Here is a 25,083-nt window from a genome sequence, read left to right as displayed (position 1 = left end):
TATTCTTGGACACATATGAGCAATTCCATGCAAATGTCAACCTTGCCATGAAAAAAAAGCAAAACCCTTTCTTATTGTGCGTGTGTGTGGGGAGGGGCTTGTATTTTACATTACTTGTAAAAATGTCTCTGTCAGTGTATACAAACAGTTATATTTGATTTACCAATGTCACACAAGTGCCAATTTCACATTTGTCACATCCATAAATAAGGAATGTCACATCCATAATCAAGTTTTTTCCTCATAAATGTAAAAATTTAAAGTAGAATAAAATTAATACCTTTTGTTCTGTAGTGAGCCAACTCTTATCCCTCTAATTAGCATAATTTCTTTTGGGTTGTGCAATTTAATTTAAAGAACTAAATAAAGTGTTGTGTATTGTAAACTCGCATACTTTTGGTCACATCTATAATGCATGTTTATTTTCATCATTTAAAATATTTAAAAAAAGTTTACAGGTTGATATTTTTCTGATCCTATTACTTAGTGGTTATTTGTTTTGGAAAAGATAAACAGAAGTAGGCAATGCAGTGGCACAGTAGGTAGTGCTGTCGCCTCACAGCAAGTTTGTTCTCCCTAAGTTCGCGTGGGTTTCCTCCGGGTGCTCCGGTTTCCCCCACAGTCCAAAGACATGCGGTACAGGTGAATTGGGAAGGCTGAATTGTCCGTAGTGTATGAGTGTGTAAATGAGTGTGTGTGGATGTTTCCCAGAAATGGGTTGCAGCTGGAAGAGCATCCGGTGTGTAAAAATGTGCTGGATAAGTTGGTGGTTCATTCCACTGTGGCGACACGGATTAATACAGGGACTAAGCCGACAAGAAAATGAATGAATGAATGAATGAATGAATGAATGAATGAATGAATGAACAGATGTTTCAATGTAATCTTAACATATACTTTTGATGTAAATTTATGTTTCAAGTTTTTACTGCAAATATCACATCCATAATGCTGGAATTGCTCATATGTGACAACCTACATATCATTTGTAGCAAAATACCTCATTCATCTGCTGGTGCAAACCTGAATATAGTTCAAACAAATCTATATTTTGAAAAGCTGATTTAAAAAATCCATGTTATGCTATTTTTATTTTAAGTTTCCTGATTTAGGTTTACAATAGGTTTAGACACAGTAACACATTTGCAGTTTTTTTTTTTACCTTTATGTATTTAACATGGTGTGAATTAAATTAAATTGTAATCTATTATAATTTAGTATTTTGTATTTATCTGGGACGCAGTCAGGCATATCTGATGCCTGAAATGGGTGCCCCAGATGTTACTAGTCATGCCCTGATCGTTTTTCATGCTACGTGTTACGAGTGCTGCACAATTTGAATCCCACTGTGAAAGTCTTCACGTCTTTCACAGATTTTCATTGGAGTGTCAAGATGCTACTCGATAATGAACTTCTCTGGGATGGACTCTCTGCTCTTTCTCTCTCTTGACGATGTTTATTTTACCACTTTACACATTGAGTTTTGAGATGGCCAGAAGAATCCTCATATTGTTATTGCACTCAAAGGCATCAGCGTCATCAGATTTTATGCTGAAATCTCATATAAACGTATCGTCATCACTTTTTTTCACCTTAAAAATCCAGAGATTAAATCAGCTGAGTGACAACGTGGGTGCAAACAGCTTGTGGGCAACACTCCATTTTAGCGAGAACCGTGTGGGTATGTGTGTGTGTCCTGTTTGCCACGCACTGCCTCTGCAATCAGTATGCAGGTGGCACTGTGGGAACAAAGACAGATAGAGGAGTGTGGCCACCCGCCCACTCCAAGCTGAAAGACCGAGATAAGGAGGAAGAGGCACCCCACATATTCACAGGCCGATCCATCTCATCATTAATCCATACAAGTGCTTTATTTGGATCAAACCAAATCGGGAAAACCGGGGAAATACTAGCTTTGTTTACCATCTTGTGTTGACATTCCTCTGCCTTAACGCATCTCACTCTGATTGCATTTTAGTTTTCATTGAGCGACGTGCGTGTTATATACTGTATTTTACAAGTGAGTTTTTCAGCTCTTTGTTTGATTGCGCAAGTGTTCGCATACGTGTTCCCTTTGCAAAAGCCAAGGGCTCTAGGGACACTTAAAAAGCAATTACTAAGAAATGAGCACACAAGGAATAGCTCTCCATAATCATACTCCCTGCCTCTCATTGTCTCTTTTTGCCATTTTCAGGTCGCCTTCACTGTGCTGTTTGATTTGGAGGCTCTGCTGAAAATCTGGTGTTTGGGCTTCACTGGATACATCAGTTCATCGCTGCACAAGTTTGAGTCGCTGCTTGTAGTGGGCACCACCTTGCACATCTACCCTGACCTTTACCACTCGCAGTTCACCTACTTTCAGGTTAGAGAGAGTTACATACAGTATACAGTACATATTGCTGAATACAGTCCATATGAACTGTGGTGTGGCACTGAAATTAATTTATATATGTAAATGAAACTTATTAGAACTTGATTTGTTTCAGCATCAGTGCTGAAATTCACCAATACTTTGGCGGGCAGAAGTGCCCCGTTATGTTGTTTTAAAAGTTGCTTATTTTGTTTAGAAGGTTTCCTAAAATGAGAATTAATTTTTTAAATGTTTAAAATGCGTTTTAAATTTCAAAAACTAAATTTTAGGCCTCAAAAAGTCTTACATTTGCTGAAATACAGTCTTGGGGTGTTTTCTCTTTTGCCCAGTTAGCACGGTTCGTTTGTATGTGAATCTCACAATCACTCTCGGACCACGCCAAATCAATCAGTCTGAGATCAACTGAATGAGGTGGTCTCGGGTCAATTAAAACGAACTCTGGAGTGGATAGATTGTAGTGAGAAAGCAAAACGAGTCAGCGATCCAGGCAATATCACATTGTACTATAGTTTCGTAATAGCTATGTTACTATATTAGCCTGTACGGCTATATGCAGAGAGACGAATGAGTAAAGCGGGATGTCATTTCTACCGATAAATGTGCGTTTTATGTCGAATATTTCAGAGTAAAATATTACAGAGTACATTACAGAGTGAAATAATAAGGAGTGTTGTTTATCCGAAATTACCATCTGATAATATTTCCATATTTAAATTTTATAATATTTTATAAGGCCTATTGTTTTGTTTATTTCTGTGCTGACACCTTGAAAGAAATATCAACATTTATCTGCTTCATGGTCACATATTTAAAAAATATGGCTAAGAAATAGCTGTTAACTTCTTTTATACTGGTGGGGCCAGGGGAAAATTTTGGCAGGGCAAGTAAAAATCTGAACCACTGGAAGAACGCCATAAAAACGTCCATAGCGTTGAACCCTGTATGTTATTACAATACTTATTTCATGTGTTTGTATATGGAAAAAACTAAAACAATATACAGTGAAAAATAGTGAACAGCTACGTTTTTCTTCCTCGTTACCTCAGCATCTAGAACTTTGTATTGGATTGTTTTTTGTTTTTAGCATTAAAGCATTTTTTAGCATAGTAAAGCTCAGAAGTGTCTTCTTTACAGTGATACCTAATTTGTGTTTTGCTTGTTTTTCTCAATGGGGTCAGGAACTGTTGCTATTTTAAGTTAGGTGTAAATCCCCATAAGTGGGGTGCTGGTTAACAGGTGAAAGAGTTTTAAACAGTTAATTAGAGTCTTGTTATTACTTCACCTGTCATTTCCAAGAACCTTTTGTGATTGGTTACCACTTACAGTGTGTGTCAGAACCATAACAACCATTGCTATATTTAAAAATTCAGACCTACACACCTTTTACTGTACCACTTTATCATATTAACATATCATTATCAGTCTGAGAAGTAAAAAAAATACAACTAGTCTCTGATTGTCATGATAAATTATGCGAAGCTAAGTTTAGTTTTATTTTTAGTGAGACCATGCCACATGCAACCACAGCATTCTAAAGGGCTCCCTGCATGAGAGCAGCACCTGCTAGATTCTGAGATGCTAATCATGCACTAATGCAGGGTAATAACACATACTGGTGGCCGTGGCGGAGCTGTTTTCTTATATCTCCTGGCAGCTGCCAGGAATGGGAATGGATGAAGCACGTTCACGTTGACAAGCCTCATTAAGGACACAACCTGCGCTCTCCCTCCAGTTTTTTCGCGGCAGGAGAGGCGGAGTTCCAACTGTGAATATTCATATCCTCCCTTCATGACTGGGCTCATTATAAAGCTGCCATGAAATAGACCATGAGCAGTCACCATGTTAAATTTGATTTGTAAATAGCATTCTATATTTTTCATAATTAGTTTTATGAGTCATTGTCACAAATAGCAATTTATAGCTTCAAACTCATTCCAAAACTTTTGAACATAATTTCTGTAATAATTTTGCAATTTACATTTTCTACGACAATTGACAGCACTATATAGAATATGCAATGTTTTTAGACTAATATATGGTTTGTAAAAGCACAGTTTAGCAGCGATTTGTTTAACAAGTTGAGGTCATAAGTTTACATATACCATGCAGAATCTGCAAAACTGTTAATAAGTTAATGAGTAGTTTTAAAGACTGTTCTAGCATATTGCTGTCATGTATTTAGGGCTTTACTGTAAAGGTCAATCTATGACTTTGCATTCCAGTTTGCCATATGCAATAGGTCTTACACTTAGATTTTTGGAGAGCCTAATTAGTGCCTCATTTCCATTGCTTCTCAAACTGCACAGTAAGAAATGACATTACACAAAGCGTTCCCAAGAAAAGTTCATTGCCTTCAAAGAGAGAATATTCATTTATGTTTCTACATTTGTCACACGCATTTAACTAAAGCAGTTTGACTTAGCATTTAAATGAAATTCTATAGCAGGGATGTCCAAACTCAGTTTTTGGAGGGCCACAGCCCTGCACAATTTAGTTCAAACCCTGCCTCATTATACTTACCTGGAGGTTTAAAACAAGCCTGAAGCAATCAATTAGTTTGATCAGGTGTTTTTAATTACTGTAGGGTTAAACCTAATGCCGAGTTCAGACTGCATGATTTAGCCCCGATTTGCTCTCACCAACAGGTTTTGAGAAATCGCAGACAATTGCCTAAAATCTCAAGTAAATCGGTGCGTGTTCACACAAGTAACAATCACACAGTGTGAACTATCAAAGATGTGATCTGAGAAAATCGCAGATGAGTCGCCCACACCCGTGAGATATTTGGCATGCTAAATATCTGGAGCTGTCAACGATTCAAATCATGCTGTGTCAAATGTGTTTTGACTGAAAATAACATTGGCGATAACCTACAGCCAATGAGAGGGAAGCATTGACTAATATGGCTATTTGCATGTGTAACGGTTAGTACTCGGTTTCCTCTGCATTGTGTGTAGTAGAGATGAGATTTGACACCCAATCACACCTCAAACAGATAACTTTATTCTGGCAAACACAATGAAAACACAGTGATCAGTCCCAGACAGTCCAACATGTCGTCCTGCAATGACGGGTGAACACACACGACCACTCTCTTACAGTAGCTGGAGCGAATAATAATTAAAGTAAACACAAAACATGAGTTCAGAAAAACAGTAAATATTGAATAATGTACCTGGCAAACACAATGAAAACACAGTGATCAGTCCCAGACAGTCCAATATGTCGTCCTGCAATGACAGGTGCACACACTAGTAATTATAAAGTTGTAATCACAAAAAAAGATACATTGTGGATAATTAAAACAAAAAGATCAACAAAAATATACACTTTACAGGAGCATTCACTCACCACGACCACTCTCTTAGCTGACGCGAATGATAATGACCCGTCTGGAACCAGTTAACAACATGCCACCAGCCAATGAACAGAGAGGAGGGTCAGTTAGAATTAAAGGGCCATGTACATAAAAGAAAAGCAAGTGGAAGCACTTTTATAACCTGTTACACATGCCAAGGAGGCTGTGAGAAAAGTTAAAAGCGCTCATTTTCAGTTTATTTGGACACAAGAAATAGAGGAAAAACTAGTGGAGATTTGGCAGGAGCACCCCTGTCTGTTTGACTTGTCATGTGAGAAATATCACAACTGGGTCAAAAAAGAAAAGAGTTGAGGAGAAATTGCTAATTACCTTCAAACCCTGATGAGCAAAAAAGAACATTTACTACCCCACTAAAGTCTTCTTTCTCATTATGTAGTTAATAACAAAAGACATACTACGTGTTTTTAGTTGTGAGAAATAGTTGTCGGCGATTCTTTCTATTGTAAAGTCATGCAATGTTAAACCCCCTGTCGCCGATCTAATCTGCAGTGTAAACAAAGCAGTTACAAAACGCTAGCCCAGATAGTCATGCAGTGTGAAAAAACATCTGTGACACAATTACTTTGAAAATTATGCAGTCTGAACTCGGCATAAACTGTGCAGAGCTGTGGCCCTTCAGGAACTGAGTTTGACACCTTTGCTCTATAGCATATTTCTGTTTCCATTTATCAGTTTAGTTACGTTCACACTGCAGCCAAATGTGGTCTAATCTGATTATTTTGCCCACATGTGACTCAGGTAATGATAGTGTGAACAGCCCAAACCGCATGGAATCTGATCTTTTCAGGTCATATCTGTGCCACTTTCATTTTTAGTCTTAAACCAGACACAGATTTGATGTTTGGTTGTTCATTTTGAAAAAGATTTTGGAGGCAAAACTGGTGTTTGTTAACGATTGGGGCACAGGTTGATCACGAAGCTGAAGAGTGTCGTGCATTTTGCGGAGAGGGGATCCGTGTGCAAAGGAGGGAGAACTTTCTCCGAGAGAAAAAAAGGGCTGGTGCTCGAGCACCCAAACCCCCCTTCTGTACATGTCTGCTGTTTATAACGAAGTAAAATTAAATAACTCTGCAAAAGGAGATAAAACAACTCTGCCTTCACAGTTGTTTGCGGCTGCTCATTAACCCTTGATGAGTTCACTACACCAGCGATCAAATAAACACGCACCGCTGTTGTCATAAATCACAAATGATCAGTGTTTTCAATCACAAGTGACTTATTTTAGATTTCAAATGCCGAAATAGTTAGTAGCAGCAGAACAATCCTCTACAGTTTATGAAGCTCACCACGGTTGTCTGTGAAATGGGCAATAATCATATAAGCATGGTCTGACAACATGCTTACTTCATACAGTATCACCTGTGCATAATTAGACATTTTGTGCTGTCCGTATCTGTACTTCTGCGCATGCGGGTCAGTTTAGGACCATGATCTGTTCACACTGCAAATCTGATATTTGCCACATTTATAACAGCAGTGTGAACAGCCATGCAAAAAAAATCAGATCTGAGGAAAAAACCTGATTTGAGCACTAAGCCTGGCAGTGTGAACGTAGCCTTTATTAATTTCATGGGAATCAAACCCATGACCATGTATTTACTAGCTTTACCAGTGTGTTTTAACTTCTTAACTTGTTAACTTGTTCTTAACTTAAACAAAACTATAAACACAAGTTGCTTAAGTTTCAAACAATAAATAAGCACATTTGTTGTTGTGACAATTTCCAGAGGATTGCTGGATAATTCTTCTAGGTTTAAAAGTGGCAGCAGCAGGAGGACCTTTAGGCCACATTCAGCTGGAAGCAAATGGATCGATATCCATTCTCTGTTCTTGATCAAAACCTAACCTAGATGCATCATTGATCAATTTTGTTGTCACCTAGAGTAATTTAGTAACTGCTTGAGCAACAAAGCAATTTGTAACCAAGTTACTCTGAGAAGAACCCAATATCAGTGTTTGCTCATTAAAAATCAATAAAACAAACACCAATTACACTCCATAGCTCTTCTTTTTGTGATGATTTTCATACTAACAGTAATGCCAGACCCATTTAATGAGAATCTTTAATTGGCTGATGCTTTGATAAGTTGATTTTCCATTCTAATATGTAGCAAATATGTTTGTTTTTAAATACAAATGAAAAATACCGTTCTGTTCTACCTGCAGGTTTTGCGAGTGGTCCGTCTAATAAAAATCTCCCCTGCACTAGAGGACTTTGTGTACAAGATCTTTGGTCCAGGGAAGAAACTGGGCAGTCTAGTGGTGTTTACTGCCAGTCTGCTCATAGTGATGTCTGCCATCAGTCTGCAGATGTTCTGCTTTGTGGAGGATTTGGATCGTTTCACCACATTTCCACGGGTAAGTCTCCCTATGTTTTGGAAACATAAGTCATGTTTCCATCCACCTATTTATATGCGCATTTTGGAGTATTGCATTAAAAAATGCTGCACCAAATGCCAAGATGCACATAAATTTGAACACTGAGCACAGGATAAGCTTTTATCTGATAAGAAAAAATGGCTTATACTACAATGAAAACACATTTACTGAATAAATCTCAGCATGCACATAAAAAATTGCTGAAAATTAACTGAACAAGTTACTAACAAAACATGGTAAAATCAATAGCAAAAAAATATGTAAATAGAATGTGAGATTTGTGAAATTTTCTTTTTTTTTTTTTGTATTTTTATAGTATCATCTTAAAGTATTTTATTAACATTTTATTTTAAGGTGTTCCTATTACACATGCAACCAATCCTAAACCCAACCAGCAATCTAACCTTAACCAGTGAATAGAAATTGCATGTAATTAATGAATTAATGTTGATCAGTAGTAAAGAAATAATAGTTAAAATAAAGTACAAACAGTATTTTTTTTCTTGTCTTGAAGTACTCAGATTCCAGTGTGGCCCGAAATATCTCTAAATCTATTATAATACCTAATTTGTCAGTAGATGTAAGACTTCCAAGTTTTTTTTTTTGATACTATGTGCTCATGAGAGGGGTTCTCATTAGCGGTGTCTTTTTATCCTCCGTTATTAGTGGGACTCCACTGATCCCAATGCGTGCTGGGATTTGGAGGGGCTCATATAAACAGATGCCGCTCATTTCCAAGGCGGGTGGCATGATAACCATTGAAGATAATGATGTTTACCCAGCTCCCTTGTCAATAGACCTGTTGCAAAATTATCTTCATCTGCAGTCACTCAGAGACAGTGTGACTGTGACCAGGCTTGGGACCAGCTGAGTTTAGACCTTCATTTGACTTCCATTGGAATAAAAGGCCATGAATAGGCGATCTCATATCTCTGTAGGACGATGAGACCTGAGGCACATTGAATTTGTTTGTATTATTTATTTATTTTTGTGAAATTAATAATGTGCTCTGCCTTCTCTCATTTTGGCCACAGCATTGTCAGTCAAATAACCTTGCGTAGGCAAGGGAATTTACTGTATTTATAAACACCACAAACCTAAACTTATTACTTTGCTTTGTTAGTAACATTTTCATTTTGTGTGGGTGACTGGAGAAACAGGGAAATGATATGTATTTTTTTTTTTCAATCTTATGAAAGCACACATCTGCCATGCAGTAAAGATTGCAAGACTTGTGTTCAACCAGAAATATTTTTTTCCATCCTCATATTGTGCCAATAAACTGAGACTGTCAATCTCTGGGGGGGAAAAAAACTAGCATAAAAGTACAAAATGTAGCTTTAACCATATTTGTTAGGTGTTGCTATAGTCAATTATTGTTTTGAAAAACAAAGAACATTGACTGATAATGTTTTTGTTTCTTTCTTGAAGGCGTTTATGTCCATGTTCCAGATTCTCACGCAGGAGGGCTGGGTGGATGTCATGGACCAAACACTGGTGGCTGTGGGACAGATGTGGGCTCCGGTGGTGGCCATATACTTTATTCTGTATCACCTTTTTGCCACACTGGTAAATATCATTTGTTGTGCAGAGAGAAGATTTAAATTATTATATTGTATTGCTTTATTATATTTAAACTAAAATGTATGTGATACTTTACCAATTTATTAGGATTTAAACCATAGGCAAAACAGCCGTATAACAGTGATATGCATGCCTGTTGCATCAGTCGGTACTAAAGGTAATTTTATGCTAAATAAAATATGTAAAAAAAATTATGTTTAATAAAAAAACTTAAATTCAAAATAATTTAAATTAAAACATTACATGGGGCGAAGCAGTGGCGCAGTAGGCAGTGCTGTGGCCTCACAGCAAGAAGGTCGCTGGTTCGAGCCTCGGCTCAGTTGGCGTTTCTGTGTGGAGTTTGCATGTTCTCCCTGCGTTCGCGTGGGTTTCCTCTGGGTGCTCCGGTTTCCACCACAGTCCAAAGACATGTGTTTGTAAAACACAAAACAATATATTCTGAAGAATGTTGGGAAAATGGAGCATTTGATATCCATAGTATCCCCCCCCCTTCACACACACACACACACATTCTTCTGTATATCTTATTTTATGTTCAACAGAAGTAATATATTCCAAGATGTTTGGTACAAATGAAGGATGAGTAAATGATGACATTTTTTATAGAAAGTGATATTTCACCTATAAATGAATATTTGCTGATACTTTAGTTTGCTGTTAACTCATCCTCAATGGTAACCATTATTACAGTCTTATGCAAAAGTTTGGCCACCCCTGATAACTTTCATAATTGCAAGCCATAGCCTGCTATGAGCCTGCTTTCAAATCAGTAAATTCGTTTGGATATATTTTATACTCTAGGGATAAAGCAACATTTCAGTTAAATCAGATTAAGTGAAATGTTTACTGAATAAATCTAATTAATTCAGATGCAATGCAATTGAGGTCTTAAAAAAAAATTTGCAAAAATTTGGGCACCCCAACAGAATAACAGAATGACATCAATCATTTGTTTAGCCACCTTTTGTTGAAATAACGGACTGTAGACACCTAATATGGTCAAGGATAAGTCCCTGAATTCTTAATAAAAGCAGTTTGGGCCATTCTTCCTCGTTTAAGTCTGGGATGGCCATTCTAGAACATTGTATCGTGTCTGAGCATGAATTCCTTGGTAGATCTGGAACTGAACTGTGGTACAGAAAGGCTTCTTCTGCATCACCTTCCATTGAGCTGTTCTTTGTGAAGAGTGTGCTGGACTGTGGAATGATGTACAACGACATTATCAGCAGCAAGATGTTCCTGAAGCTCTTTGGAGGTGGTCTGCGGTTTGTCTGTCACCATTTTAACCATTCTTCGCCTTTGCCTTTCTTTTTCTTTTTTTTTTTTGTCTAGCACATCTTTCCCTCATAAGATCTGTTCCTAAGTTCTTCAATTTTCTTACTATATTTTAGACTGTGTAAATAGAGACTTTAAAGCTTTGTGACAGCTTTTTGCATCCTTCTCCTAATCCATGTTGGTGAATTATCTAGTTTTAGGTGGAAAGTTTTTTTTAAGGTTTCCATGTTACTACTTTCTGGTTTCACAATAAGGAGAAGCAACTAGCAATCAGCTTTCTTAAATATCCTTTTTCATGATTGGTTTCACCTGTGTTTGGATTGTCATAGTTCACTCATGTGAAGAGTCACTCAAATCAATTTTGTTTTGTAATCAATCAGCATTAAGTGACTACAGGTTTTGAAATCCACACAAAAGAGAGGGTGCCCATAGCTTTGCATAGCTTATTTTTCAGATTCAATTTCACACATCTCAATACTGCTACACCATGTATTTCTGTCTGAAAAACATATATTATTATTATTATCATTAACATTATCTAGCTTTTTCTAGAAACCGAATGGCATTTCACTGTGATGTTTTCTTACAAAGAAAGAGCCCACTATTTTGCAGCCACAGTGGAGTGCCCAAATTTTTGCATAAGGCTATATGGAAGTCCAAAGCTGAAAATTCTGTCATCATTTAATAACCTTGCGCTTGTCACAAACCTGCTTAAGTTTCTTTCTTCTGTTAAACACAACATAAGTTATTTTGAAAAAATGTTGTAAATTTGTAACCATTTTCTTTCATAGTATTTGATTTTTTCTACTATGGGAGTCTACGGTTACAGGTTACAGTTACAGGTTTCTAAAGGTTTCTCTCTAAACTTTACAGAATTTTATGGAAAATTTTATTGAATGACTTGAAGATGAATACTTAATCAGTACATTTTCATTTTTGGGTGAACTTTCCCTTTAATGGCCACTGTCATTTCATATTTTAAAACTTCAACGGAAGTTTTTGTATTTATTTTCTTTTTTGTTTACACAATAGCTGTCAGTTTACATTGGGACATGTCTGAAACCTATTCCACCTCACCGCTTTTGCCATTGATATCCATTATGGCATTCTATAGGACCCTAATGCCATGTGTTGCACATGCTCTATGTGTTCCCTATTTCAGGGACAGAGTAGCGAGGCAATAGCATTGAAAATGAAGACAGCTTGCATTTGTGCCGCTGGGAGCAAACCAGACTGTCAGAAAATGAATCATCTTTCATCCTCTCTTCCTTCTCTTGATCTTTTGGCATACCTAACCATCAAGAGAACATATTTAGAGATCCTGAATAATAGTCAGAGCAGTTTTTCAATTTCTAATGGCCAGTTTTGTATGGTTTGAAGACATGCAACATTCTAGCTGATCTCTAAGGTACTTTTAGAGGATCAGTCTGTGTCTAGGACTTTAAGAAATACAGTGGTACTGCCTGCTATGTTTTTATCAGGCAGTAATTATAAGACTTCCGTGAGGAAATCCTGGTTTGTTTTGTGACTCTCAGGCTGCCTGTAGCCTGAACAGCTCACTGTTATTCTGGTAGGGTATACAGTGGACATGGATAAATTCCTCTAGTGGTATCTAGACATCAATAGGAAGAAAAGCAACAACCCTTGGTTAAAAAATATGGCAGTAAAGTCCCTCTAGAAACATCTTTACACATATGTATTTTCCAGTTGTCACACCTGACATGGCATACTCCCTTCCCCCATATTTTTATCTTTAAAAAACACGCCTTTGGGGCATTTCACAGCCACATCACGGCTCCTGTCACTCTCCATTACAGATATCACAAGAAAGCATTTAGCCATTGGTGTCTGCTTTTCTTTTTACACTTCGTATTTGAACAAAATATTGAAGCAGTTTATTGACATGATAAGCTCCACAATTCATTGCACATCTGTGCATGAAGATAATGAAATATTTTCCCATAAAGTACTTGGCTATAGATCCATGGAGAACAAAAATGTACTGGATGTACTTGCGCTACGGTCATAATGATTTTTTCTTCTTCTTTTGTTTGACTTTTGACAAGTTTGAGTGAGTGAGGAGCAGCCGTTTAAATTTGACATTTGAATGAGAGCGCACACTAATGACAGAACAGACTGAGCATGTAATCAAGACACGGCTGAATCATTTATTCATTTCCTGTCATGGAAAAAAAGAAAATATGATGAAGAGAAAAGACGCAATGCATTTGAGGATAAATGGAGACCATTTTCAAAGAACTGATGTCATCTAAAACAGCTCTGAATCCTTGATCGATCTTAACACACACACACACACAAACACACACATACACTCTCTCTCTCGCTCTCTCTCTCTCTCTCTCTCTCCCTCTCTCTCTCTCTCTACAGAAAGCCTTTATATATATATAATAATTCTTGTATTAAAATGTATTTGGATATGTATTTGTAATACAATCTTGTCCTTTAATACAAGCAGTCAGATATGTGGATTGTTCCTTTAATTTCACCTCTTCAAAGTAAATACTTTGTAAATGCATCAAACAAAACTCAAGTACATGCCCAGAACAACATGAGCATTTAAAGCAAATAAACAAACGTAAATATTATCCTGCCTGCTTTTTGAGTGTTGTTGGGGGAGTTGGTAAACACGTATGATTGGTCACGCAGAAAGGGCTGCGATTGGCTCTAATGCGCTAGTGCTGTTCACCAATAAGTGATACTGATAAAGGGATGTGGCTATCACAGTTAATTCATTATAGATGCGGTGGAGAAAACTTGTTCTGCAGACACGCTTGTGTCTGGATCCACAAGTATCGTTATACCAGCTGAGAGGAGAGGAAACATCACGCCAGCAGGTCAATGAGGCCACAGTGAGAGAGAAAAAGAGAGAGAGATAGAGAGATGGACTTTACTTTCATTTTCTCCATAGCAGTGAAATAGGGGTTTCTGCTGTAATTTTAATGTCAGTGAAAGACTGTCCAGCAACCACTCGCAGTGAATTGTGCAGAGTTTCTGCGTTTTAAATACCCGTGTTGCTTCCCTTGCCATAGTATTCTACCAGGACATATCGCATATGAGATAAATGACATCAGTACATAATAACCATTTAGAATCTATTACTGAATCAATACTAAATTGTCTGCATCTGCAATGCGGTGCACTGAAGAAACAATATATATATATATATATATATGTGTGTGTGTGTGTGTGTGTGTGTGTGTGTGTGTGTGTGTGTGTGTGTGTGTGTGTGTGTGTGTGTGTGTGTGTATATATATATATATATATATATATATATATATATATATATATATATATATATATATATATATATATATATATATATACATATTTATATATATTTATATATATATATATATCATATTAAAGCCACTTCACTATGATTTTCTTTTGAAATGTTGAGTTAAGGAGTGACTGTTAAAAGAAATTTCTTCAAATTGTTTATCTGCTTTGTCCTGACAACAATCTGAATGCATATAAAGTAGATTTTGTCAAACTGTATTGAATAAAAATGGAATCTGTTTTGTTTTCTAGATCCTTCTGAGTCTTTTTGTTGCTGTTATTTTGGACAATCTTGAGTTGGATGAAGACCTGAAAAAGTTAAAACAGGTAAGTCATTATTCTTTTTATTTTGCTGATATACTACTCTGCAGATGTTTGGGGTTGTAAGCATTCTGTATGCCTCTAAAAGAATTATTTTATGGTCAACAACAGTAAAACCACTAGTTTATGTGAATATTATGGGTGCATCAATCATTTGTCTAATGATAACTAATAATTGCTTCTGGAACAGTGATTGATTTGCTGTGCTTATAAAGTTTTGCTGATGACACAAAAAGATGTGCACCTCTTGTCAATGTTTCTTTACATTGGTTTATTTTAAAAATTTACAAATGTATTCCTGTAATGGTAAAGCCGAAGATAGCAAAGCCAGGAAGATACCAAATGCAGGAAAACAGGCAAGAACTAAAACACAGGTATATTCTACAATGCGTAACTCCATTAGTGGACAACACCAGGAGAAGAAACAAAATACACACTAGAGAACAATGAACTAATCAACAGATAATGGCCAACAGACAGGAATTGTTTAAAAAGTCCATGACATGGGATATGCAACAACAATATTTTATAATAGAAAATAAATGCATCCTTGCAGAGTAAAAAAAATATATAATGAAATGAAAAGCTAATTGGAGCATCTCTTTGAATAATGCTACATGATTTACAGAATAAATGAAGGTTTTAAATAGACGCCATGATCTGTGATCTGCCCCTAAAATTCTGCATCACTATTATTGGCCATTTTTAAATAGCACTGTCTGCATTTCTGTTGTATTTTGTAGCAGTGTGAAATTCTAAACATTTCAACCTGTCCTCTTAGTTTCCTAAGGGAATGACTACATAACAAGACAATTAGCAGAGCTGAATTGAAACAACTTGTTTAAATCCCTCTATTCGCTGTCAAACCTACTCTAACTAAAAACTAAATGCTTTGACAATCTACTCTCTAGAGCAGCTGAACCACGAAATCACAATACATGCAAAAAAACAAGCATGATTGTAGCCTTTAAAAACTCCACACACCTTTCCCTGTATTTGATGAAAATCAGCAAATAGGGTGAGTGTACGTGTTAATTAGTACACTTTTCCATATTGCTCTCTGTCTATTTTTACTCCTTTATTGAGCTGTGATGCACAGGTAATGGTGACTCATAGGATAATTAGCGTGAGAAAGTGTGACCCGTTTGGCAAACACTTCTTGTTCATAGGATGCAAATGAACTTCTGCTGTGGCCAAATATCATAGGAAATGGCTTTTGAAAGCAATTAGAGGTCGGATGTCTCTGTGGATAACAGCATGTCACCTCAAGCACATCAGCCACATATTTCAGCAACTGTTGAAAAAGGAAAGACAGAGAAGCCTAAAGAAACCACAATTTGCATGATTACTTTTGCAAATTTGTCATAACAATCAGCGGCGCTGCGAGATATGCTAGGACAAATTGTAAACGTAATAGTGTAAATTAAAAGGGAAGGCCACTGGCTTCCTGCAAATTTTCTTTTTCTCACTCCTGAGTAAATGACATGAGCTGTGCGCTCCTTCAGTCCAGCAGACTGTCAAGCTTCAGGATTCTTCACATGCCCAGATCGGTTATCCCTCAGACACAGCTGACTGATCCACGGCTCCACCTGTAAAATTGCCTATTTTATAGGTGCTTCAAGCACAGATGGGGGCAGTCCAAAAATAGAGCACTAGATTGTGATTGCTCTCCAAGAATACAGGTGGCTTTTATAAAGCACAATTCGATGGCTGACCTTAATTGCAGCAAAAACCAGTTCTAACTGATGTGGAACAAATAACAACTGGATATGTTTTTTTGTCCTTTCCCTCGCAATGGCTTTATGACAGCTCTCCTATTTTTTTTCTTTTTCTTTTGGCTTTTTTGTTCCCTCAAAACCTTTGTCACCTTGTAATAAATTCATCAGTAACTGTCTCCTAAAATGTTTGCTAGATTGAAGGACTTCTCAAAATGGCACGGCACATTAATCAAGACACTATATTTAAGCTTCAAACTTTCACGCTCTCTGAAATGACAGCTTTTATTTATTATAAATCTTGACAGGAAATTGTTTGTCTGGTTGATTAGGCTTAGCTTTGTGTGGTTTTTAGCACATCCTTTTTCAAACTAAAAATAGACACATTCTGCAACCATTTTTACTCTACCGTGAACAATAAACAATTCATTCAAACAATTAACCCAGGGTTATGATGAGTTATTGTGTGGTTTGCGTCATTCTGTTTAAAGCTTTATCTTTATAATAGCTCTAGCAGGGTCCTAAATTTACACAAGCAGTTATTATAAATTTTTTTATGACATACCGCATGAGTCAGATCAACAAGATTTAAATGCTGAATTAAAAGAACAGTGACTGTTGCACAATATTTTTAGCAGCCATGTTAATATGCACAATAAAAAAATATAATATTCAACAAAACCTTTTACCTTATGTACCTAAATTATTATTATTATTATTATTATTATTTACAAAAATTATTATTTAAATTATTTTTAAAAAAATTATTAATTATTTATGCATATAGATTACTCTTGAAACGTTTTAATGCTTTTATTTAGTAAGCATACATTAAACAGTTTACACTGTTAATAAAAGTTTTATAAAATTGACCTCTAACATTAATATTATTAGGGCGACACGGTGGCTCAGTGGTTAGCACTGTTGCCTCACATCAAAAAGTCAGTGGTTCAAGCCCCTGTTGGGTCAGTTGGCATTTCTGTGTGGAGTTTGCATGTTCTCCCTGTGTTGGCGTGGGTTTCCTCCAGGTGCTCCGGTTTCCCCCAAAGTCCAAAGACATGTGTGATAGGTGAATTGAATAAACTAAATACTACTGTATTTGTGTGAATTAATGTGTATGGATGTTTCACTGTACTGAGTTGTAGCTGATAATGATAATAATAATAATAATAATAATAATAATAATAATAATAATAATAATAATAATAATAATAATAATAATAATAATAATAAATATAATAATAATAATAATAATTATAATAATAGAGTTTATTTCTAATGCACTTTTCTTAGACTCAAAGTGCTACAAGGCAAAATACTAACAATAGCAGAAACAGCACAACAATAAAAAAAGATACAAAACAATAAAAAAATGAACCATAAGATAGAATAAAAAATTAATAACAAAAATAACTAAGTTAAAAATCAATGCTAAAAAGATGAGTCTTAAAATGTTTCTTAAAACAGTCTAGAGAAGCAGAATTCCTATTGCTGATGGGAATTGCATTCCCCAGCTTAGGTACACTGTATGAGAAAGCCCTACCTCCCATGGTCTTGAGTTTACAGCATGGCTAATACAGGGTAAGTCCTGATGCCAGGTAGGGCATGCACTGTGTAAAATATATGCTGGATAAGTTGGCGGTTCATTCGGCTGTGGTGACCCCTGATGAATAAAGGGACTATGCCGAAGAAAACTGAAGGAATAAATATTTAGTAAACTAAAACTGTATGAGGTTTAATGTTTATTGAGTCATTTATTTATTCAGTCCTGAACACAAACAGAGATCGATCTGTGTCAAAACTAGAATATAAAAATGTTATTTATAAGCATGCATATAAATGACATACATGATCTGTTTTTGGGGATGGGTGAATTAATTTGACCAGATTTTTTTTTGCATAACTAAATTATTAAATGCTGTAATTTGACAGCCTTTATAATAATAATAATAATAATAATAATAATAATAATAATAATAATAATAGTAATAATTGTGGATTTGATGGTTTTTTAAATTTGTATAATGACGTGTATAACCTGTGCATAATAAAAGGTGTTATAAAAAGGTGTTTTAAAAGGTGGTTTATAAGTATATGCCTTATGTCCTTGTAATTGAACATGCTAATAAATAATAAATAATGTTTTATTTATTTATTTATTTTTACATTCAAATTTTGCTATAGGTTTGATGGTTGGGTTCAATTTTTTTTTTTTTTTTTACTGTAAAAACCCTTTGCCTATATGGAGAGTCCTTGTAAATTACTAATACCAACATGTGTGTGTGTGTGTGTGTGTGTGTGGTTGTTTGTATGTAAACTGAAGTAGACATGAGGTTGAGGAGTTTGAGCCCATATGTCTGAATCAGCTTGGTGTAGTGGTCAGCATGTTTTTCTTTTCTTGTTTCATCAAGATATTTCATCTTGTATCATATTATACACTGTCAGACATGGCACATCTCAAGGGACAGTTGCATTTTCCTTTGATTGGTGGTAAAGCCCTGGACAGATCCAGAGAGTTTTAATCTAACAGTATCAGTAGGGGCGGGTTATTATTATTATTTTCTTTTCAATGGCTTATTTAGATTCCACAAATAGACCATTTCACTCTCACTGCAGGACAGGGTAAGTGTTAAATTGAGTCTCACCCTGATCCATCCTCCCACACTGTGATACTTCTGCCAGGTTCAAAATATTTTAAACAAAAGTCATTTCATTTTATTTTGGGCTATAATTGATTGCGTTTAGTAGAATTAAGAACTTGGCACTTCATGAGCCAGGCGAATGAGCTGTTATAGTGTGCCCTAACCAGGCATCATGACATGTTTCCTGTGAATAAATTTGCTATAAACAACACAATCACAGCCAAACAGACCATATTTGATTTTAATATATGTGTGGGGTCTTGTTTCTTCACAGTTGGCAGATGTAACCAGCATCAAACACCACAGAAATAGAATAATTTACATATTAATAAGCACATATTAAAAATAAAAAGGGTTTATTATAGTAGTGTGTTTGTCCAATTAGTTTAGGAAATTCCCAGATTTTCTAAAATGAGAAATTACTTATTTATTTTCCTTAAGCAATGCAAAGCAACTTTATCTTTTAAAAAAAAAACTGTTGTAGTTTTGTTTGTATTTTTTGGGGGGTGGGGGGTTAGGGTTACGGGGGTTGCTTTTTATTTATTTATCTAATGTTGATTTGCCTTAAATATGTTTGCTTTCTCCACATATAGAAACAAAGAAAGCAAAGCTATTTCTATTTTGCTTTTTTGTTTGTTTGTTTGTTTTGCCTTTTGCTGTCTGCCTTTTTATATATTTGTGCTTTGCTTTGCCTTGCCTTTACTTTGTTTTGCTTTGGTCATATGTTCAAGCTTTCATCTCAGACAAAATCAAAGAAAGATGTTTGTAAAATATTTGCTGTCTCTTTTTTATTTATATTTATGTTTTTAGTATATTTATGCTTTTATTTTTTTATTTTGTGTTTTGTTTTGTCACAGTTGACAATTTGTTCTCTTTTTCAATTGAATTTTTCAGAATGAGTTGTATACACAGCAATGAGTAGAACATAAACAGTATACAGTATTTTAAGGGAAAAAGAAAGAAGGAAAAAGAAACAATTAACAAAAAAAAAAACAGCAGTGTGGTCTAATTCAAAACAATATTACAATATAGCAGTGTGCACAATTAAGAATAAATATATTTCTTGTTTTTATACTTTCTAGGAATTTTCTATAAACTTGCACAAAACAGAAAAACACAGTCAAAAAAAAACAAATATCAGACAAACATCGCCAACACTAATTTCTCTTTTGTGGCTTTAACAGAAGAGACACATGCAGTACAGTAGCTAACATTCTGCCAACATGTCCTAAAGCGTCACACAAATGCACAGCAAGTGTACGGATAGGGTGCATACACAACTCCAATACAGTAATGACAAACAAATAAATAAAATAAATTAATAAAAATTTAAAAAGGAAAATGCGAAAAGATATATGATACACATATGATATGATATATATTTATTTTATATTGACAAGCCGGTAACTGTATTCCTCTTTCTTTTCCTCAGTTGACATGCTTTTAGTCAGAAAGACCCAATGGCTTTCCATAATGTTATTCGTTGCTACACTATGCTCCTTTAAGGCTGCTTTAAGTGATTCAAGGGTCTTATATCTTACAGGGAGCCTTGTTAGATTCATTTATTCAGAGCTCTGAATGGACCGTATCTGTATTCATTGATATTGACTACGATAAATGATTTTTGTTGGCACACAGTAGCTGGCAGCTAAGCATGCAAATGTTCAAGCTAAAGTCTGAGCTTCTATTATTAGAGAATTTGCTCTGTAGAGATGCAGGACTGAGATTATGACTCATAACTTGTTGGAACATCACATAGATTCATTTTGGTAGCGCTGCAGACGAGGACAGCCAGTTTTTTGCTATTTTGTACTCTTCAAAGCATAAGACTTGAAGGTAGAAGTGACCATTTAGGGCGACTATTACATTTAGAAATGCATTAGCTTGGAACATTAGGTTAAGATAATGGCTGCATCTTTTATAAAACCAGCTTTTGCTGAAGTAAAGTTATGAGCTCTGTGTAATGAGCGTGGGTGCGTGCATTTGTGTGTCTGCATGTTTATGTGTGTTGTTTTATTTTTAGCAGTGTTTTTCAATTTGCCTGTGACACTTAAATATAAGTTTAATATTGTTTTATTTTTTTATTTCATATTTGTTTACATTTCTTTTTATTTTTGTTGTATTTCATTGTTTTTATTTCAGTATATATCATTACATTTATTTAATGTTGTTAGTTTTTATATTTTTTACATTTTTCCTTTATTTAATTTCATCCTTTTCCAAAACCGGCAAACAATATTTTATTTCTTTATTGTCAGCAGTGAAAGCTTTGTATTTATTTCAAATAGACCGGCTTTAACTCACAAAGGTTTTCCAAACAGAAAACAAAGCCATTTTCCTCCAATTTCTTCTCACATGTGCATTAAGCCTGACTCATACAAGATTATTTTTAGATTTGCTCAGAATAATCCCAACAAGATTTGCCCATTGTGCCATCACAGGTGTTGCAAAAAGAACAGTACTGGAGAAATGGGTTTTTACCACACATTGAGGTAATCAATCCCCTTTCCCCCATGATAACATTCATCATCATTTGCTGATTACAATACATGGGATTCATGAAAATGGCCTGCATCTGTCAGTGCTGGCAGATGATTCGTCTTTATTTGAAGTACATTTCAAAGCCAAAGACTGAAATGGCGTGGACATTGGTGGAGTAGCCAGCAGTGATGGATAGACGTGGCTTGGAGATCTGGCTTCATGGCCACAGGTGGGTCATTCCCACTGAGGTTTGCTCAGCAACAACACCGATTGCAGATGCCTAGCGTTTCAGCCATAGCTGTGCTTCATGTTAGGGTTGTACACAAATTAACTGAATAATTCAATTCAATTCAGCTTTATTTGTATAGTGCTTTTACAATGTAGATTGTGTCAAAGCAGCTTCACATAAATGGTCATAGTAACTGGAACAGTGTGGTTCAGGTTTTAGTGTTTAAGTTCAGTTCAGTTCAGTTTAGCTCAGTTCAGTGTGATTTAATCATTACTGAGAGTTCAAACACTGAAGAGCAAATTCATGGATGCGTAGCTCTACCAATCCTGAACCATGCGAGGCAGTGGCGACAGCGGAGAGGGAAAAAAAACTTCACCTGATGGGAGTGAAGAAAAAAAACCTTGAGAGAACCAGACTCAGTTGGGCACGACCATTTTAATTTCTCCGCTGGCCAAAAGTCTTGTGCAGAACTTCATTCGCCGTGTTTATGCTGGAAGATGGCCTCAATGAAGACTCTCCTGTCCCTGGAGCGTCGCTGGAATCAGACACATGTTCTCCACTCCCCACGACCATCAGCGCAGCAGCAGCTCAGGATATGGCCTGGTCCCGGATATGGAATCCTTGGGATCATCACGTCGCTGGTCTTGGATCCAATCAGTGACTCCGCCTAATCTGAGGACCTCGGGATGAGTATCCCCAGGTGAAAATAGAGAATAAAGAAAATAATTAGCGTAGCTGCTGTTCATAGTGTATATAAGCAAGATGCAGAAGCCAGTGTGGAACCCGCTAGGTGATGCATTGAGTGTATGCTTTACTAAACAGATAGGTCTTTAATCTAGTTTTGAACTGGGAGAGTGTGTCTGAGCCTCGGACGTTATCAGGAAGGCTATTCCAGAGTGTAGGAGCCATGAAAGAGAAGGCTCGACCTCCTTTACTTGATTTTGCTATTCTAGGTACTACCAGAAGCCCTGAATTTTGAGATCTTAAGGAGCGAGTTGGTTCGTAGCGAGACAGAAGGTTGGTTAGATAAACAGGAGCTAGATTATTTAGAGCTTTATAGGTGAGAAGTAATATTTTAAATTCAATACGAAACTTAACAGGCAGCCAGTGTAAGGAGGATAAAATTGGGGTTATATGATCATATTTTCTAGACCTGGTCAGAACTCTGGCTGCTGCATTTTGTACTAATTGAAGTTTGTTAATAGAGGATGCTGGGCAGCCAGCAAATAGAGCATTACAGTAATCCAGTCTCGAAGTCATAAAAGCATGGACTAGCTTTTCTGCATCTGAGATGGATAGCATATTTCGTAATTTAGCGATATTTCTCAGATGAAAGAAGGCAGTTTTTGTGACATGGGATATATGGTTTTTAAAAGTTAGATTGCTGTCTAATATGACACCCAAATCTTTTATAGTAGAGCTAAAACTAACTTTGTATCCCTCTAATTGTAAATTGAGTTGCGAGATCAGCTGTGTGCAAGATTTAGGCCCAATAAGTAATAATTCTGTTTTGTCTGAGTTTAAGAGAAGAAAATTGTTGGTCATCCAGTCTTTGATGTCTTTGATACACTCAGTTAGTTTAGAAAGTTCAGACGTCTCGTCAGGTTTAGTTGAAATATATAATTGAGTATCATCTGCATAGCAGTGAAAGCTGATCCCATGTCTTCTACTAATGTCTCCCAGAGGGAGCATGTAAATTGTAAACAGTAAGGGGCCTAAAACTGATCCTTGAGGCACCCCATACTTTACTGGGCAGATTTGTGAAGGCTGTCCATTAAGATTCACAAACTGGTAGCGGTCAGTTAAGTATGACTTAAACCATTGTAGAGCCTGTCCCTGGACACCTGTAGACTTTAAGCGATTTATGAGGATATTGTGGTCAATGGTATCAAATGCCGCACTAAGATCGAGTAAAACTAATAGCGAGACGCACCCTCGGTCAGCAGCTAAGAGTAAATCGTTGGTTATTTTTACTAAGGCGGTTTCTGTACTGTGGTGAGCCCTGAAACCTGACTGAAACACTTCAAAAATATTGTTCGTCTGCAGAAAAGAGCATAATTGAGTGGAAACAACTTTTTCTAGTATTTTAGACATAAATGGAAGATTTGAAATAGGCCTATAGTTAGCTAAGTTGTTGGTGTCTAGTTGCGGTTTCTTAATAATAGGCTTAATAACAGCTAGCTTGTAAGAGTTTGGAACATGGCCTATAGATAAAGAAGAGTTGATAATGTTAAGAAGAGGTTCTCCTATAGCAGGTAACAGCTCTTTCAGTAATTTTGTTGGAATTGAGTCCAGCATACACGTAGCTGGTTTAGAGCTATTTATAATTTTTACTAACTCTTCATGTTCTATGATTTTGAAGCAGTGTAGGTTATTATTATGATTTAATGAAATATTTACAGGATTTGGAGTATAAGCCGGTGCAGAAAGTTTGGCATCTCCTATTTTCTGTCTAAAGCCTTCTATTTTATTACTGAAAAAATTCATGAAGTCATCACTACTAATTTGCGGTGGAGTAGTTTGTTCCAAGGATGACCGATTATTTGCTAATTTAGAGATGGTGTTAAATAAAAATCTAGGATTGTTATGATTATTTTCTATCAGTTTGCGCAGGTGCTCGGTCCTGGCAGATTTTAGAGCCCTCCTATAGCTGGACATACTGTCTTTGTACGCAATTCTAAAGACCTCTAAATTAGTTTTTTTCCATTTACGTTCCAGGGCGCGGGTTGCTGTTTTGAGCGCACGAGTATGACTATTATACCATGGTACAGTTTTAATCTCTCTAGCCTTTTTTAATTTGATGGGTGCCACAGTATTTAGTGTGCTAGTAAAGATGGCATCCATACTGCTGGTTACTACATCAAGATCATTTGAGTATTACACATTTCTTGTGTGCACATTTAAAAATAAAGTGTTTATTTAACAGTTTCTTCTTCTTTTTAGTATATTGCATGTGTTCAGGAGTGCAGTGACATACCCCAGGTGTTCAGATTTTAAGTTTTCAGATTTAATCTGAAATGTCTTAATTTGTGTTCTGAAGATGACCAAATATATCAGGGGTTTAGAACATGAGGATGTATTTAATAGCAGAATTAAAATTTTAGCTTGAACTACCCCTTTAAGGAATAAGTTTGTTGACTTGAGCCACATGAGGACATTACCCACAATATGTAAGCACCTGGCAAGATAGTAGCAAGAAGTTTCTTATAGCCGGCCGGCCTTATTGACAACAGAATAAGGAGCCAACTTTCACCAAATTGGGTTGATATGTTTGTTTTTCTCAACATGAACATGTGAAACAAAGCAAACATAATAACAAATAGGTAAAGAAATGGGGGAAAAAACACTCCTCAGTCCTCACCAGGGTGAAGGGTTGACCTCGAAAATTGTATAAGCTGCTGTACAGA

At 36.1% G+C, this 25,083-nt stretch overlaps 1 protein-coding gene across 12 annotated transcripts in view; it reads left to right on the top strand.

The window, feature by feature from the left end:
- nalcn (sodium leak channel, non-selective) overlaps positions 1-25,083 on the top strand; it is a 192,014-nt gene that overhangs the window by 95,170 nt on the left and 71,761 nt on the right. For all 12 annotated transcript variants that reach the window (XR_012384932.1, XR_012384933.1, XR_012384934.1 and 9 more), the window contains 4 exons: positions 2,195-2,362; positions 7,917-8,108; positions 9,561-9,698; positions 14,541-14,615. Coding sequence is in view for 9 of the 12 variants with exons in the window: in XM_073911846.1 (XP_073767947.1) it covers positions 2,195-2,362; positions 7,917-8,108; positions 9,561-9,698; positions 14,541-14,615 (573 nt within the window). In the remaining 3 variants the exon portion in view is untranslated. The remainder of the gene's footprint in view (positions 1-2,194; positions 2,363-7,916; positions 8,109-9,560; positions 9,699-14,540; positions 14,616-25,083) is intronic.

The sequence above is a fragment of the Danio rerio genome, chromosome 9 (genome assembly GCF_049306965.1).
Source record: "Danio rerio strain Tuebingen ecotype United States chromosome 9, GRCz12tu, whole genome shotgun sequence".
NCBI lineage: Eukaryota > Metazoa > Chordata > Actinopteri > Cypriniformes > Danionidae > Danio > Danio rerio.
Note: the sequence above shows the minus strand (reverse complement) of the source record. Positions and strands in the feature narration are given on the sequence as shown.